We start from the raw sequence: 16,782 nt of genomic DNA on the forward strand, positions 1-16,782 counted from the left end.
GATCAAAAATCGGGTCACCCCGCCGCGAAGCGCGGGTGTAACACCCTAGTATATAACAAATCTTGAAGCTCCTTGTGAATAGTGGTTTTATTTGTCTTTTATGGTTCTTCCTTTGTAGCGACTTTTTATTTTTTATTCTTTTGGTCTTTTATTCTTTTTGCTTTGTGTGAGTTTGTCTTCATTTTACGTCAGCTTGCGGCATAAGTTAACGTTTGCTTTTGTCTATGTTTTATGCCACGAGGCGGTATAAATTTGCGTTCTTGTTTTATGATTTTTCTCGGTTTTGGCCATCGTATGCTTACTACTTAGCATGGTTTTATGACCCCCGCGTCCGCAACGCGGGGGTCAAAATCGTTACCGGTAGAATATTCGTTTTTGTGGTTTTCAAACGATGTAAAACACGTGTCGATTGTAATGTCGAGTGTTAGTATCCTGTTGATACTTTAATGAACCGAACCAATGCTGACCGAAAGCCCGCTGCGAAGCGCGGAGAATCCCACTAGTTATAGATAAAACTAGTTGTCATAAATGTTAAAATGCTAGTTAGAAAGAGAGAAGATAGAAAGATATCATTATATCGTGACAATGGTAAATGATGAGAACAAGTAGAGGCAAACTAGCGTGTTGGGGCGGGGAATTTGATATTTGAAACTTTATACATAAAAACTGGAACTGTAAAAAAAGACATGTGGAATCTCTGATAAAATAAGTGTCACCTCGAAATTTTATAATATTCTTAATTTCGTAAGAATATTTTTTTGGGGTCATATGGGTGGTACTAAATACACCCCTCTCATCTCACAAACATGGTTCCTATTATTGTGCGAATAACTAAGTCAGTCTTTCTTTTATTATTTTCTTAATATGATTTGTGCTAAACCTATTAGTGTATCATGTTTGTGAGTTATTTTGTAAAACCCAAACACGGCTGACATTTTTATTCGTATTAGGCTGTAGGGCTGATATTTTTATTCGTATTAGGTTGTAGGGTGTGGTATAAAGCTCCTAGGGGCTTTATACAATATAAAAACCCTCTTTTAACATCCTTATTACAATGGTTTAAAACCCATTTTAAACAATATAAAAAAAGAAATAAAAAAGTAGGAAATCTGATTGGTGGAAAAGGAATGGGTCCCACATGCATACTTAATAACGCTCGTTAATGTGTTGGCGGAGACTCAATGGCGCCCCCCTTTGGCGCCCAGGGGTGGCTAAGGAGCGCTATAGGGCGCTAATTTTGCTGATTTGGCTAGGGGCGTTATACTAGACCCCCTAGCCTTATAGATTACAATGCTAACCAGGACACACATAACATTGTCTGATACATGCATTTTTATGTGTATGCATCACCTTTAAAAAATAAAAATTAGTTTCCTAATGAGTGGCAAAAATATAAAATAGTTGTTCTAGTTTTGTATATTTTGTTTTAAGTATATGATTAGAAAACTGTAACAAATATTATATATATTCGGTTAATATATTTTCTTTGCATGGGGGTAGAGCTGAACCGGTTGCCAACGATGGATAATTTGGAAAGAAGAGGTATTATTCACGTCGGGCCGGATCTGTGTAAACTCTGCAAAGGGTGTCCAGAAACCGCAGAGCATTTGTTCATGTCGTGCGGAGTGTCTCAGGAAGTATGGGACTTTGTCGGGTCGTGGTGCCGAATCAACGCCTTGTTTCTGTTTGGAGTGGGGGAAATTAGTGATACACTTGATCTTCCAAACTACTTTATGGTGTTTTTCAACTTTCTAAAAACTTTGTAATCGAGTTTTACCTATTTTTTATATACTTGTCTTACAACAAGAGGCGCAGGATACCCCAAACTTTTCGCTCAGTAGTGTCCGGTATTTAGTTTTCGTGTAGATTTTTAAGGTATATACGTTTTCGACCCTCGGTTTTATAATTTTTTTAGGTATATAAGTTTTTGACCCCACGGTCGAAAATCTCAAGCTTCGCCACCGCATACAACAATCAAATTAACTAATGTAATAAAAAGAAGGAAACATATAAATGCTCAAACATTATGAATAAATAACTATACATTTTCATAGTGAATAAAACACTATACCATCACTTTTTGGGATTAGGACCAAATACAAAGGTTCCTAAAAGTAAGAAGTATACAAAGACTCCTAAAAATAAACCCACTACACCAAAAAAACGAAAAAAACAAAAAACCTAAACACCCCCCCCCCCTCACCAACCCGAGAAAAAAAAATTGGGTGGATGATGGGGGTGGGGGGTTTAGATTCTTGGACACTTGTCACTCTATAATTTCTTCTTACACTTCTTATTTTTTAGAGCATTTGTAGAATAACTTAACCCCACTTTTTCTTTAAATAAATGCGTCCTGCACAACCATAATGAATATAAAACCTACACTGAAGACACTTTAAGATTAGTTCGTACCCGGGGAACCGATAGCACTCGGGGCAACGACCATAACTATCTTCTACATTTACAGTTTCTAAGTCGAACAATGAAAGAGGGTGTGGGTGAAACATAGACTTAATGCTTCCATACTTTATATTTTCATCAATAGAAAACTCTTCCCAAGTTGAGCCATGCATGATGATGTTTGGTGTTTTTTGAGGTATCAACGGAGCACAAGATGTATGCATGGATTGCAAACATTCATGACAATGATAGAAACACGCATTAGGATTAAGTTCCTCTTCACAAACTTCGCAAAAATAATCACCCTCGTGGTTTTCAACCGGCGAGTAAGTTAGAGTCCAAGGGTGCTTGTCATACTTGTGCCTAATTCTCTCTCGTAAAAAGAAAGCACACCCAAGGTGTAGATGAAAATTACAAGCTTTGCAACTCAATGAAGTTTCTTTCGGATGCATGAAACCAGACAAACACATACGACAATAATCTTTGTCCAATCTTTCGTTAGTTCTTGAAAGCCGGTGATGTGGATGAGATTTATGTGTGATATCTCTAGGTACAAGTGCACACCAAACATCTATGTAGTAATTACATTTCACACAAGAGTAAGCGAATCCATTGCGACTGGAGGAGCATGCACCACAACTGAATGAACCAAGATAGCCACGAGGAACTTTCGGCAAAAGAATAAGGGTATGTTGTTGGTGACCTATGTAACATTTTAATTCAGCGGGCAACCGCGTGCACCATTCATGGAGAACATAGTTGCATCCATGTGTGCACATGTAAAATGGCATGTCCATGATTGGGGTCACACATCCATTACATACATATTCAGCCTTATTCATTTGTGGTATATTGTCATTGTTGAGTAACTGCCATAAATATTCAACCTTATTCATTTGTGTTGTATTGTCATTGGATTGTGGATATGTATCCACAAGAATTAGTGGATGTTCATGACTTTTATGGGTTATCCTCCTCATCTCGTTAGTTCCTTTAGAAAAAAGTTCTATGAATATGTTGTAAGTTTGTTCGGGAAGCGGGAGACGGAGAACATTATGGCCGTCTTCATAATTTTTTGTGGTTGTAAGGTCTCTCCTGTATGTCGTAGAGGTGGAGGGTTCAAATGCTGAAAAGTGCAAATATAAAAATATTTAAAAATAGGTTAGTTTGTTACATGTGAGAACATTTTGCATACTTTATTATAACCAAGAGAACAACAAATAAAGATAACCTAGATAACACCAACAAACACTTACAAATTTATATCACCTAAGACTATAGGGTGTGATAATGACCACTAGGACCACCATTATCCTCCATGCCAGCACCATATTACTTCACTCTCATCTACAATCCTATATGGTGTGGTCATCACCCAAATCATCATCCGTATTTAAAAAAAATATTTTTGTATAAAATATATTTAACTAATTAAGAAAAGGGAGGTGCATGATTGTCATGGTTAATCCATTCGGATCATGGTGGTTCCCTAAGAGGGGTGGTGTAGCACATCGTCCACCATCCTATGCTCCCATACCCCTTAACCTAATCTTAATCTTGCTTGCTACAATACGATACATTAATGAGAATCTAAATGGGCACCACAATTTATTTTAGTTTACCTTATTTTTGACAAACAATTTTTACACCTAAATAACGTTTAACCTTATACTTACAAGAATTTAAATACACTATCACTTTTATTAAAAAAAACAACTAGACACTAGGTTATGGATATTTATCACTTTACCTCCTTAAGCAGATATGCCTTTCTTAAAAGAATTATTATTCTTTTAATTTTTTTTTTAATTTTTAAAGAAAAGTTCTCTTGTTAAAGTAAAAGAAAAATTCTCTTGTTACATAGAAGTTTGGCCATTTCAAACAATTTGGGTGAAATCTTGTGTTATATCGTATAACTTTAAGAAATCTTCTCTCGTATCAAATAAACTAGAATACATATTTAGCCATATCAAACAACTAAAACATATGTAGTCATATCAAACAACCAAAGAGAATCATTTATTAAACAAAAAGAATAACGAGAAAATACTATGAACATAACAAAACCACTATTTAAAAAAATAGTTACAAAAGAGTTTTTAATCTTATTGGTGAGATTAAAAAAGTTTAACGTCCTGAGTCCTTAATAACTCATTTTATAACATTTTGACTCCAACTTTTAACACTTGTACTTTTGATTTTGGACTCAAGTGGTTAATACCACTAAAACACTGGGACTCAAAACGTTATAAAATAAACAGTTAGGGACTCAAGACGTTAAACATTTTGATTTTGAACTCAAGTGGTTAAAATCACTAAAACACAGGGACTTAAAAAGTAATTTACTCTTTATAATATTTGTCTCATACCCTTTGTAAATATGTATCTTATACTCAGTCTAAAAGAGTCGGGTTTCGGGCAGACTCACGGGTATTAGATATACCCGTTAGTTTAAAAAAACTCGTTAGCCTTTCGAATACATTTTTTCTTACCATTGCAGTTTTTGGATAAATTATGTTTTTAACAATTACAATAAACTAAAAAAAATTAAGTGATTCCATACCTATCATAATCAATATTAGAATTAATTGTTACTAAAGTAGGGTTGGTGAAAAAATAAAAAATAAAAAAATTTCAAATATATGTATCGGGTGCTTTCTGTCTCAGGTTTGCCTATCGGGTTTTGTTTCAATTGTCATCCCTAGATTCAAGAAATGTTGAGTAAACGGTGACAAGCTACAATTACTGGAAAAAAGAAAATATCTTGCAAATAACCCATCACGAAAAAAAGAAATAGATGTACCTGAATCAGAAGTGGAATCTGGTTGCCAAAAACTTAAATTTGCACAATCCAAATGAGCATAATATCTGCATTTCTCGCATTTATAAACCCAAAGATTCTCAGTGCCAGAAAAAGATTTTTCACACACCCTACATGTAGGATAAAATCTAGCCTTTTGATCTTCTTTCGGAAATGAGTAAGTAAGGCAGAGTGGGTGAGTATGAAGAAAACGCCCAAATGTACCATCTTGAACTAGTAACCTTTTTGGCATGAAAACACAAAAGTTATGGATGAAAGAACAACAACATGTGGTACACATATAGAAGAACCCTTCATGTTTCTTTCCACAAGCATCACAACATGTCGAAATATCTCTATAGATGGGAACTAATGGATGTTTGTGGCTAGGGTGATATACAATATCGTGTTGCATCTTATTTGTACCACAGTCTAAACATATGTTTAACATACATTGAGAACAATGATAACATAGTTGTTGTTTATATAGAGGATGCTTGTTACACATATGACACAACCATTGTGACTCATTTTTTGTGAGGATAAAATAATGTGCACAATGGGATGCATGTTCTAATGTTGTTGGAAGCTCGGCACATGATCTATGTAATGAGTAATCGCATTGATCACACTTGTAATAATACCTGTGGATAAAGTTTATTTCTTGAAAACAAAGATTACATTGACATTTAAAGGCTTCTTTGATTATCAGATCATATTCATCATCATATACTTGTTCAAAGTGTGGATATTTGGGATTGAAATCATTAAGAGTTAAAGTATGTTCATGACGTAACACCTTCATTATGGGATTTGATGTAGGACTTGACATTGGAAAGAACAAGAGGAGAAAAAATTAAACGGGCGAGAATACACAATAGCAAAAAGAAAAGATGGATGTTAAGATATTAACAAGAGGAGAAAAAAATTAAACGGGTGAGAATACACAATAGCAAAAAGAAAAGATAGATGTCAATCTAAAATTGAGATACAAACGATATTATATACAACTCAAAGGGTACGGATTCCTTTCTTTAATGGTCCTAATAAAAGATATTATACAAAACTCAAAGGGTACGGATTCCTTTCTTTAATGGTCGTAAAAGTATATACTTAACTTACCCTCATTTCTCTAAAAGTATATACATAACTTACTTTAAGCTAATGTATTAGACGTTCTAGTTTAAAAAGCAACATATTTTGTATTTCTAGTTTCAGTTTTTTAAAGCTTTTGGGATCCAATATTAAACTATATCAAAAATTATATTTAGTGTGTAAAATGAAAGGCGTATGGACCGATTCTAGGATATTACTGTTACTGTACTGATATTGGGATTGGTGTGAGTGCCCACATCCCCTATACATATTGGTGCATTAGTTTGCAATTAATGTACATACTGTTTATTGTCTGTTGTTATTGGCTCACATGGGTATTTTCAATATAGATTATTATTGTACAGATTCATCATTGATGGTTCAGCGTATTGTATCACTTTTATCGTTAATTGTTATCATATTGACTCGCTATTGATTGATCGTACTATTACACTATCATTGATATCAAATTAGCTCATCATTGATTAATCACCGTATAGTATTGATCTATTATTACATTGCCATTGATATCACATTGGCTCATCATTGATTAATCACCGTATAGTATTGATCTATTATTACATTGCCATTGATATCACATTCGCTCATCATTGATTGATTATCATATATTAATATTATTGATCTTATATTTACATTGTCATCGCAAGATTTGTAATCAATTTGTTGTTATTAGGTTGAATCATAATCAGTTGAAGTTTTCTGTGTTTCGATTATAGATCTATGCTGATACCATAAATTTGACAAAACTCGTTGGAAGGACGTCGAAAAAGTTATGGGCTGTATCTAGAATAGTTATGGTGTGTGAGGGGCATCAACCTGGGTGGAGATAGCTTGGCTTTGTGTTGGTGCACGAAGGGGGGTATGGGGGAGTTTTGATGGTTTCAAACATGTTAATTTTGTCTAACTACGTATAATATTAGTTGTATTTTTTTATTAAACTAGATATTCTACCCGCGCGCGTTGCGGCGCGAGCTACAAAGGCAGAAACATCGCCGACACGCTTTATAACTTATAATAATATCCAATGAACTTTTTAACCTCATCGAGATAAATTTCTTTATGTTATAGGAACAATTCAGAAATATCAAACTGACTCTTGATTAGCATCAACCACCCAATAAATGACTCAAAAATTATCAATTTTTGTGACTGTTAGGCGATTGTTAATGTTTAGTCGATTACAATACTAATGTTTAGTAACCAATGTTTCGTCTACTGTTTGATTTCATTTTGGGGGAATCAGAAGTTGAAGAAACGGATATCGCGAGTAGTGTTAGAAAGTTACAAGCGGTTACGTTGGTGCGCAAATGTATCTCAATCCATGAGCTTGTATCTTTCCCCTTCTACTCCTGTGGCTCCCATTTGTATCTTTATTATTGTATGCAATGGCATCTGAACCCACAACATTAAAATCAATATGCCTTGAGGTAACATGATGTGCGAGCTCGGTCACGTTAAGTTGACCCAAGAATAATAATATGTCCAATTTTACATTAGTATCACATCCCTTTTTGGCTTGTTTTCTTTAAGGTAAATTAGTTCCATTTGACCCGTTTAGCATAAACATGTCGAAATTGCCACTTTGAGAATATGTGCAAACTTGGTGGTATTACCTCTATGTGCGGAATTTCTTTCAGTGGTCTATCTGGCTATCAACAAAATATGCATATAATGCTCTTAAAACAACCTGTACAAAAGCAAAAATCAGATGTTACTAACTTAAGGTTATTGATTTCTGAAAATAAGAGTTGGGATGAAGTATGAAGATTAACCTTGTGAGATACTACTACAACAGGAGCCCATTGTCGTTCAGACTCCATTATAACAGTCTCCAAACCTGCAACAGATTAAGGATTTAAACATTTAATTATATGTATTAGAATTGAAGTCATATATTGATAAAGGTGGTTTGGATGGGGCATAATGGATGGGATTGAGATGGGTCGAATTGACCCAAAGTATTTATATAAAACCATTTAGCAGGGTTTTAGCTTTTTTTTTTTTTTTTGGTTTTGAGTGAGATACCACAACCCAAATTGACCCATTTAAAGGGAACATAAATAGAAAAAGTAGCTCATTGGGTAAGAAATGCAAACCTTTGTATCACATCCAAATAAGACTCTCCATGAGGATACCTATAATTTATCATCCTTTGCGACCTTCAATGATTTAAGTAAAAAATCTTCACTTATAGAAAATCCCATATGACTTAATGGTGTTTTATACCTCAATTTATCATCCTTTGCGACCTTTAATGATTCAAGTAAAAAATCTTCACTTATAGAAAATCCCATATGACTTATGACTTAACGGTGTTTTCGTAAATTAGATGTAATGCTATAGACTACACACTAAAATAGACGTAATGCTAAGTTCCTAACATGACTTAATGGTGTTTTCGTAAATTAAAAAAGACAACAGCTATAAATTTGTAGATTTGGGGATAAAAAATACTCGTGTTCCTCAGGCATGTTCTTTTTTATTTCTTCGTACATCATTCCATCGCATACACCGACATTATCTCATCAAGTGCAGGGCATTATACCTATATGAAAAAAGGGAATAAAAATATTTCATAAAGTAAAAATGATATCTACAAATCTTACATTCACACTAACCTTTGGGAACCCAACTATTTGATTTGCAATCAAAATTGTTCTTTGCAATGTACTTGTCCATACCTACAAGTTCAAAGTGATACTGTTGTGAAAGATGGAAAATTGAATATCATACATCATTCAACACAAAACCAAAAGAAGCAAAGGGTGAATGCCAGTTATGAAAGAAAACACATCTACCCCAAAATTTACAACCAAATGCAATACTTTAATTGAAACCCTAAATGTGATTAAAGCAAGCTTAATGGCATAAAGGAAAATAAATACTTACTCAGAGCTTCAGTGAGGACTGGAGTGCTTTAGTCGATCGTGATGATGCATCATGTAAACTGAAACCAAAAAATTAACTCCGAAACCTTCCGTTGTGCGCCGCCGGGTGCGATGTTTGGACTCGTACACACTAACGGACTGAAACAACAAATTAACTCCGAAACACTCCGTTGTGCGCCGCCGTGCTGGACCGGATGCGATGGCTTCTTCTTCGACAAACCCCCGCCATCACCGGCGGCAGAACCACCGCCATGAAACACCGTCTCTACAGCTCCGGCTCAACCCACCGCCATCAATTCAAACCACCTTGGAATCGATTCCCCGCCTCTCTCAGCAATCTTTCTGTTGCTCCCTCTATATCTTTAATCTGACGAAAGGAATAAGGGTTTGATGTCTCATGGTTTTCCCCCTAAAACCATTAGCTGCTTGCTAATCTGAGTCACGGGCACGTGGTATGGAAAAAAAAAGGTGCAACCCACAAACCAAAGGGTACACCACAAATATGCACAAGATTTTTTTTTTTTTTTGAAAAACACCCTAAGCAAGGGTTACAAGTCACATATGCATAAAGAACTTGCTTCTTTATATAGGTTTTAATAACTATTAGCCAAATAAATACAAATACCTTTTTTTTAATTATTGTTTGTTCTTAAGCTATTAGATCATATAGATCGACTAATGATCATTAGTACAATATAATTTTGACTGTAACTTAAGACGAAGACGATGAAATACTATTGATAAATTATCATCAAGCAAAGAATTGATACCTAGTTAAATCTTTTTTTTTATCATTTATTCTTTTCTTAGTAAATAGTCTTATTTTTTTATTCTTTTCTTGGTGATTTTTAGTTTTTTTTTTTCATTTTTCATTGATGAATTATCATCAAGCAAAGCATTGATACCTAGTTAATTTTTTTTTTATCATTTATTCTTTTCTTAGTAAATAGTCTTATATCCTTTATTCTTTTCTTGGTGATTTTTAGTTTTTTTTTTTTTCATTTTTTAAAAGGGTGTTATTTACTCTATCTTAAAAACAAAGGTCGGTGGCCTTTGACGCCGACCCAAAACACCCCTACACTTTCTTTGCCACTGACAAATCACCCTTACACTTTCAAAATAGACACGCACACCCCTCTTCCTAAATTACAATTTTACCATTATGAAGTCTTGCCCTTTGTTTCAGTACTTTATTCTTTTCGTTGGTTGAGGCAAACTCCGGCAGCACGATTACAACCCTTACAGCAGTGGTCACAACGGTGGTTCTACAAGCTGAAGGACGGCGGCCAGATCCAATAGTGACAGACAAACCCGAGAGCCGATCGGAGACAAACTGGTGACCGATGGAACTCGGATCTGTAGTTTGCTGAACAAAACTGGTCCGTTGAGAATTCTCGCAGAAATTCAGGGTGCATGACGCTCTTCCATTTGGATCTGATTTGTATTAACATTCAGATGTTTCCAGCGACTTTAGAGAGTGCACCTGTGGTCGTCGCAGAGGGTGGCAGATGGTCTTGGCCGGCTGTAGATTTTTTTTTGTATGTGAAAAGCAGGCGAGGATCCATGTTTGCGGTTGTATATGGTTGTGAAATTGTAGAAGGAGAAACAGATGAAGAGAAAGTCTTTGTCACAATATTCAAAAAGTCCAGGGGCTACTGTCACAATTTCTATATATTAGAATTTAATTCGGTTTGAAGTCCGCATGTGATAATCCACCTCAACCCGTGACGTGAATTGATGTTGAGTTCATATTTTCAACAATCTTTGAGGTTTTGTTAGTAAATAATAATATCAAACATTGTTTGTTCTAAGAAATAAAATTAAAGTTATCACTACATACTTTTAACATTCTTTGACAGTCAATTGAAAATGTTTTTGATCATTTTCGTATTATATCAATCAATAGTTAAGTTTAATCTCTAATATTATATCAATCAATAGTTAAGTTTAACCTCTAATAAATAATGTTATAATTGTCAACTTAAAGGTTAGTTAAGTTTAACCTCTAATAAATAACGTTATAATTGTCAACTTAAAGGTTACCTCAAAGAGGCAAAGATAATGGAAAACTAAAAAGTGTTTCTAAAATTTGATGTAATATTAGTTGCATTAACTATAATGTAATTTCATTCAAAATAAAATATTGGTGACTACGATATGTGAATCTATAATATAATATATAATATATACTTTTACGATTTTACACCGTTACGTGTGACACATTATTATATTTTTTTATCTATGCGCAACCATGTTAATAACTAAATTACTTTTACGACTTTACATCGCAAGGACCAAGACATATGTCTAATGATGTTAATGTCGCAAATGAAACATATGTAACAAAGTAAAAAACGTGTAATGTCATGTGTGCAGACACCACACATGTGTGCAGACACCACACGTTAATGTTATCATCGCACACTGTAACTATAATGTTTATATATGTTACATTGAGTTAGATCAAATACGTCGAAACACGCGTTTTCATGTGTTAACGCACCAGTTAACATGTTGCCAATTATAAACAACAGAGTCGTCATTGCCGCCGCAACGCGCGGCATAAAGGCAACAATCTAGTTACAAAACTTATTTACCGAAATGAGTTGTTTTTAAAGTATTGACTAAAATAAAGAAAAATATAAGAATAAATCCCCCAACCAGTGGCGGACACAGGATTTTATTTCAATGGGGTCCATTTTCGGGTCGGTCCTCGTTCGGGTCGAGTTAAAGTGAGGTTTGAACTAGATTTTTAAAAAAAAATAAGAAAAATGGGCTTACCAAGGATTGAACCCATGACCTCTTGGTGGAAAAGAGGGAGATTTACCACTACACCAGCTTTCTTTTTATTTCTATAATGTCCACCTAATTGTATTTATGGGGTCCATATACAATTTAATATACCGAATCTACTGTTTTTTTTAAAAGATTAGGGTCCGGGAACCCCGGTGGCACCAATGTGGGTCCGCCCCTGCCCCCAACCACCCAGTGTCTTCTTCTATGCTATATATGTAAACACCATTGTTATCGCCACATTTGCCCTGTCGATTGCCACATGGTGTTTGCTAGAATCTGCACAATCATCACTTAGAGTGTCCAGTTCAGAAAAATAGCAAAAAAAAAAAAAAAAAAGAAAAGAAAAAAAAATCTCAATCAACTCAACAGATAAATAAATGATAAGTTTCCACTTAAAGGTAAGTCTCTAGATATGAGGGCCGACCCTATAATACAAACAACTCAGGCTTGAACTTAGGGTCTTCACTACGGGCGGAACCATAGTATTATGAGCCCTAGCACGGGCTACGGCTCAACCCCGTATTCGTAGTGTTTTTTTTCGGTTTTATATAAAGGATACCCCTAAAAAAATACAAGTATACATCTAACCAAAAAATAAGATACTTGATATGACTATAATCTCATTTTTTTATAAGCTCAAACATTTTCAACCCAAAAACTTGTAGAATAATTATGCCCGAATGATAAAATAAGCACAAATTGTTTGGTTCCTTATCCAAGCAAACCACTCTCTATTATAGTTGTGTTAGATTTTTTTTTTCCAAACATGGATAAAGGAGTATTCTTTATATCAAATAAGGAAAAAAAGGCCCCAAAATTTTATTTTACGTTGGCCCCCAAAAAGATTGGATTGGCGCTACGTCTTCATGTAATAATGTAGATACAATGTGTATATAAGGATTATATATAGTAAAGTGAATAGTAAGAGATGGGGAGTACAAGTGCACAAAATAACCGGTTAATTAACCGTAACCGGTTATTAATCGAAACCGTAATCGGTTAATAACTGATTTTGGAATAACCGGTTAGTGGTTATTTTTAACCGTATGTTAGTAACCTGTTATAAGTATTTAGTATAGCAATTGTTATTAACCAGTTGTTTTTAACCGATAGACACGTTAACCGATAAAAAAACCAAAAAATTACAAAAAAGCAAAATAACCGGTTAATAACTGAAAATAACCAGTTAATTAACCAAACTGGTTAAAGTAATTAACCAGATCAGTTAAGAAAACAACCGGTTAAAGCATTAACTGGTTAAAGTCAAAAAGTCAAATTAACTGGTATAACTGGTTAACCGAACCCGTTATTAAAATTAACCGGTTTGTACATCTCTAATATTGGGAGAAGTGAGAGGGAGAGAGGTCTGTTGATATGAATGGTTTAGTCTCGTTTTATAGGATGTGGGTTGATCCTTATCCGGGCTTGGCTTGTACGTGGAGCCCAATCCAAGACACCCACCATTCCCCCAAAGACAAAACTGTAAAATAATATAATCAAAGATTGATTTAAACTTCACTGATGAAACACCGATTAACACAAGGTTTATCGATGGGGTTATTTCGTCTATGGGGTTCAACCTCTTTTCTTACTCGTAACGATGGCTTGAGACCTGCAAAACAGTAAACACCGTCAGTCTCGTTAAGAGGGGGAGAAAGGGGATTTCCCTCTTAACCAGGCTCCCGCGTGAGAATAAGTACTGTTCTGAGAGAAATAAACAGTGTGTGTATAGAGTGAGTATGGAGAGTAAAGATCCTCAACCTGAATGATAAAGGGTCCTATTTATAGCCGGAGGGTAAAGGATGGAGGAGCAGTTGTGCCAGCTGTAGGTGCGCGCCAGCTGTCCGGCCAAGGGGATTATCCTCTTGTCTGCTCTGCTGTGGCTGGTGTAGTGGTACACGTGGCGCGCTTACATTTGCTCATTGTAACACCTCGAATTTTTGTGTCCAATGATGTGTTAACACGTGTCATTTGATTACACGTGGCATCTATAATAAATAAAGGACTACTTTTGACAAACCTAGAAAGTATGCAAATTCGAGGGTTATAAATGTCAAACAAGGGTAAATATACTGAATAGTAACCCTAAATAAATGCTTGAACCTTCAAACGAATGAATCATAGATCGTACGGAAGCGAAACACGAAAGAAAGTGAGAGATTACAAGCTACAGGGGTTAACTGTGTCAACATGTTTAATTATACCTCTGAGTGGCCCTTTAACGTTCCCAAAGCTTTGTAACAGTATTATACACTCACTAAAATATAATATACAAATTTCGCGAAGTTTCGTTATGAAACGAGAAAGTTACGATCGAATTCGTAGGAGAAGGGTTAAAAGCGTCAATAATGAAAGTTAAGGCTTTCTGAATAATTAATAAACTAACTGGGGACTTAATAGCGCGGGTAAATAACACGAGGTCCTTAGTTGTAATTAACCGAGGGCCAAACCGCAAAGTTACCCCTTCAAACCCGAAAGGTCAGGTAAATCATTACGAAAGATTTCGTTATTAATTACCAAGATTTCGTAATCATGACAAAAGATTTAAAATTTCTGAAAATATAACCTCTCGCGGCCCGCGTGAGGTTTAGGCATAAGTTGAGGCGGGTCGCGAGCCTCCTCATTTACTCGCCTGGTTTTTGAAACTCAGGCGGCCCGCGTAAAAATGCATGGGAACTCCCATGCGGGCCGCGTGGGACGCCCAGATGCAGAAAACTTGTAACTACTTGCCTTTTGGAGCCTTTGAAAGACCAACAACCAATTAATGAGGCATGGGCACCCTATGCTCGACCCATATCACTTAGGGGCACCTGCCCATCATCCATGATCAAAAGTAGACTGAGTTGTAATGATCTCATGGCCATTTGAACACTATAAATAAGCACATTTGGTTCATAACAATCACACAACTCAAAACACATTCATCTGATCATTCCAAGAGCTCTCTAGCATTCCTCTGTGTTCTTTAGTCTTCTCTCAAGCTTCTGTAAGTGATCTAACCCTTTGTGGTTTCACATTTCCTTAGTAAATAGCTAAAAACCAAACCGTCGTAAATACGGTTTGACTATAAAATAAATCAGTGATGGTTCAGTCTTATGACGAATCAAAAGTAGTTTTGAGTTGGTATTTATGTGGGTAATAAACCCCTAAAAGGGTTCCCCCTGATCACCGCTCTAACTATGTCAAATATCGAGTCAAACGCGCACTTAAAAAGTCAACAGAAAGTCGTTTTGCCATTTTGCACATAATCTGTAATGTACATGTTATGGAACCTGTTTTGATAATCATAAAACATGATAATAGGTATATAAACTTGTTTGCGCTCGTTTGAATCGACCATTTGCTATATTGAACCGGTTCGGAGCCGAATGTCGCAAAAGTTTGACTTTTGCTTTGACTTCAGTTCTGACCCGTTTTAGTGAGGTATAGATATGCCTTAGGACTCTCTTAGGACCAGGTCACATGTTGGTATAAACCTCTGTGATCGGTTCATGAGTTATCCGAGTCTTTTGCGCATTTCCGTTAATCGCCTAAAAGTTGACCGTAACGGCCTTTTGAAAATAAAACGAGTATTTCGGACACGTGAACGGACCAGAACCTTGCTTATTAAATTATAAGCATGTCCTTAAAGTTTCACGTCAATCCGAGGTCTGGAATGAGAGTTATGCTAATTAGCGCAATTAAAATAAACTTTTGTAATAAACGGCGCAATTAGCCTAACGCCCATCTAAACCAAGATTTCGTCACCAAAACTTTTACCCACTGTGGTAAAATAATATTTTGAGAATTTTAAAGATTTTTAATAATTTTTACCTTGCTCATAACCTGCGGTTATGGCTACGGTTCGGTAAATACCGAATATGCCCTTTTCGGCCAAAACATGAGTTCTACAAGGTCTTTCGACCCGATTCCAGTTGCTACGGATTTTAAATAATAAATAAAGTATTTTAGCCTTTATAAACTGTTCGAGAAACTCAGATTTCCTGTAGAACTCGAAAAGCTCTTTAAAAGTCTTTAAAATGACCGATAAACCCCTACGGGGCGATATTTTAACTAAAACTCGTTACGGACACTATGGAAGGTATCCTACTGATACCACAACTTCTTTAAGGCATATTGACTTAGGAAATAAGCGTAAGACTCTCATGGTTAACCGTTTCGCCTATTGCGCGCACGGTTCGGCTTATGAAACTAGTTTTCATAAAATAGCCGATACGGGTCAAAATATATTATTTGGACCCCAAAATCCAGAGTGTGAACATTGAACCCATATAAAACAAGTCTCTGAACTTGTTTGGGCAGAATCACATTCCATTCTCGGTTTTCGCCTTTTCGCGCGATTAAACCATATCTATATATATCGGAACCAACCGGTCTAGGCTACGGCTAATATAAAGACCCGTTAGGATTCTAAGAGGTTAATTAAAACCTTCGTTCCAGATTAGGAGCCCCGGTAAAAGCTATTGGCGATTTAATCGAATTAAGGATATATACTTGCAAAGGTAAATACTTTTGACTTATTTCCCCTATATGGGCTTGGGTTACGGTATATTAATACCGCTTGATTGAGCATTATATAATTCCATCGCTTAGGTGGTTAATTGATTAAATATGATCGGCTCATTTAAACAGTTTTGTTTCTTAAAAGCCTTTGTGGGGTTATTGACCGTTGTCCCGGATATCCTTGGCATCATTTCACGAAATGGCCACGACCATCGACATCCCGGTGTAGGCGTACACCCGGTATATATTGTCGACATATAAATTTAAAAGACGTAGCCG

At 35.6% G+C, this 16,782-nt stretch overlaps 1 protein-coding gene across 4 annotated transcripts; it reads right to left on the reverse strand.

Moving 5' to 3' along the window:
• Window positions 1–2,252: 2,252 nt before the first annotated feature.
• LOC110893804 lies at window positions 2,253–10,846 on the reverse strand. 4 transcript variants are annotated; one of them, XM_035980723.1, is made up of 8 exons: window positions 9,206–10,846; window positions 8,935–8,997; window positions 8,771–8,861; window positions 8,413–8,475; window positions 8,089–8,153; window positions 7,930–8,003; window positions 5,204–5,442; window positions 2,253–3,526 (listed from the first exon to the last, which is right to left on the reverse strand). In XM_035980723.1, the coding sequence occupies exon 8, from the start codon at window positions 3,378–3,380 to the stop codon at window positions 2,322–2,324; it is 1,059 nt and encodes a 352-aa protein (XP_035836616.1). In that variant the 5' UTR covers window positions 3,381–3,526; window positions 5,204–5,442; window positions 7,930–8,003; window positions 8,089–8,153; window positions 8,413–8,475; window positions 8,771–8,861; window positions 8,935–8,997; window positions 9,206–10,846; the 3' UTR covers window positions 2,253–2,321. The 4 variants fall into 4 exon arrangements, 3 of the variants coding, with proteins under 3 accessions (XP_035836616.1, XP_035836617.1, XP_035836618.1); XM_035980724.1 differs by having other exon boundaries at window positions 8,413–8,565; XM_035980725.1 differs by lacking the exon at window positions 8,413–8,475.
• Window positions 10,847–16,782: the final 5,936 nt, after the last annotated feature.

The sequence above is a fragment of the Helianthus annuus genome, chromosome 12 (genome assembly GCF_002127325.2).
Source record: "Helianthus annuus cultivar XRQ/B chromosome 12, HanXRQr2.0-SUNRISE, whole genome shotgun sequence".
NCBI lineage: Eukaryota > Viridiplantae > Streptophyta > Magnoliopsida > Asterales > Asteraceae > Helianthus > Helianthus annuus.

What these genes read in the sequence shown, in the direction of transcription:
- LOC110893804 (XM_035980725.1), bottom strand. Translation starts at nt 3,380, where the DNA reads ATGAGGAGGATAACCCATAAAAGTCATGAACATCCACTAATTCTTGTG.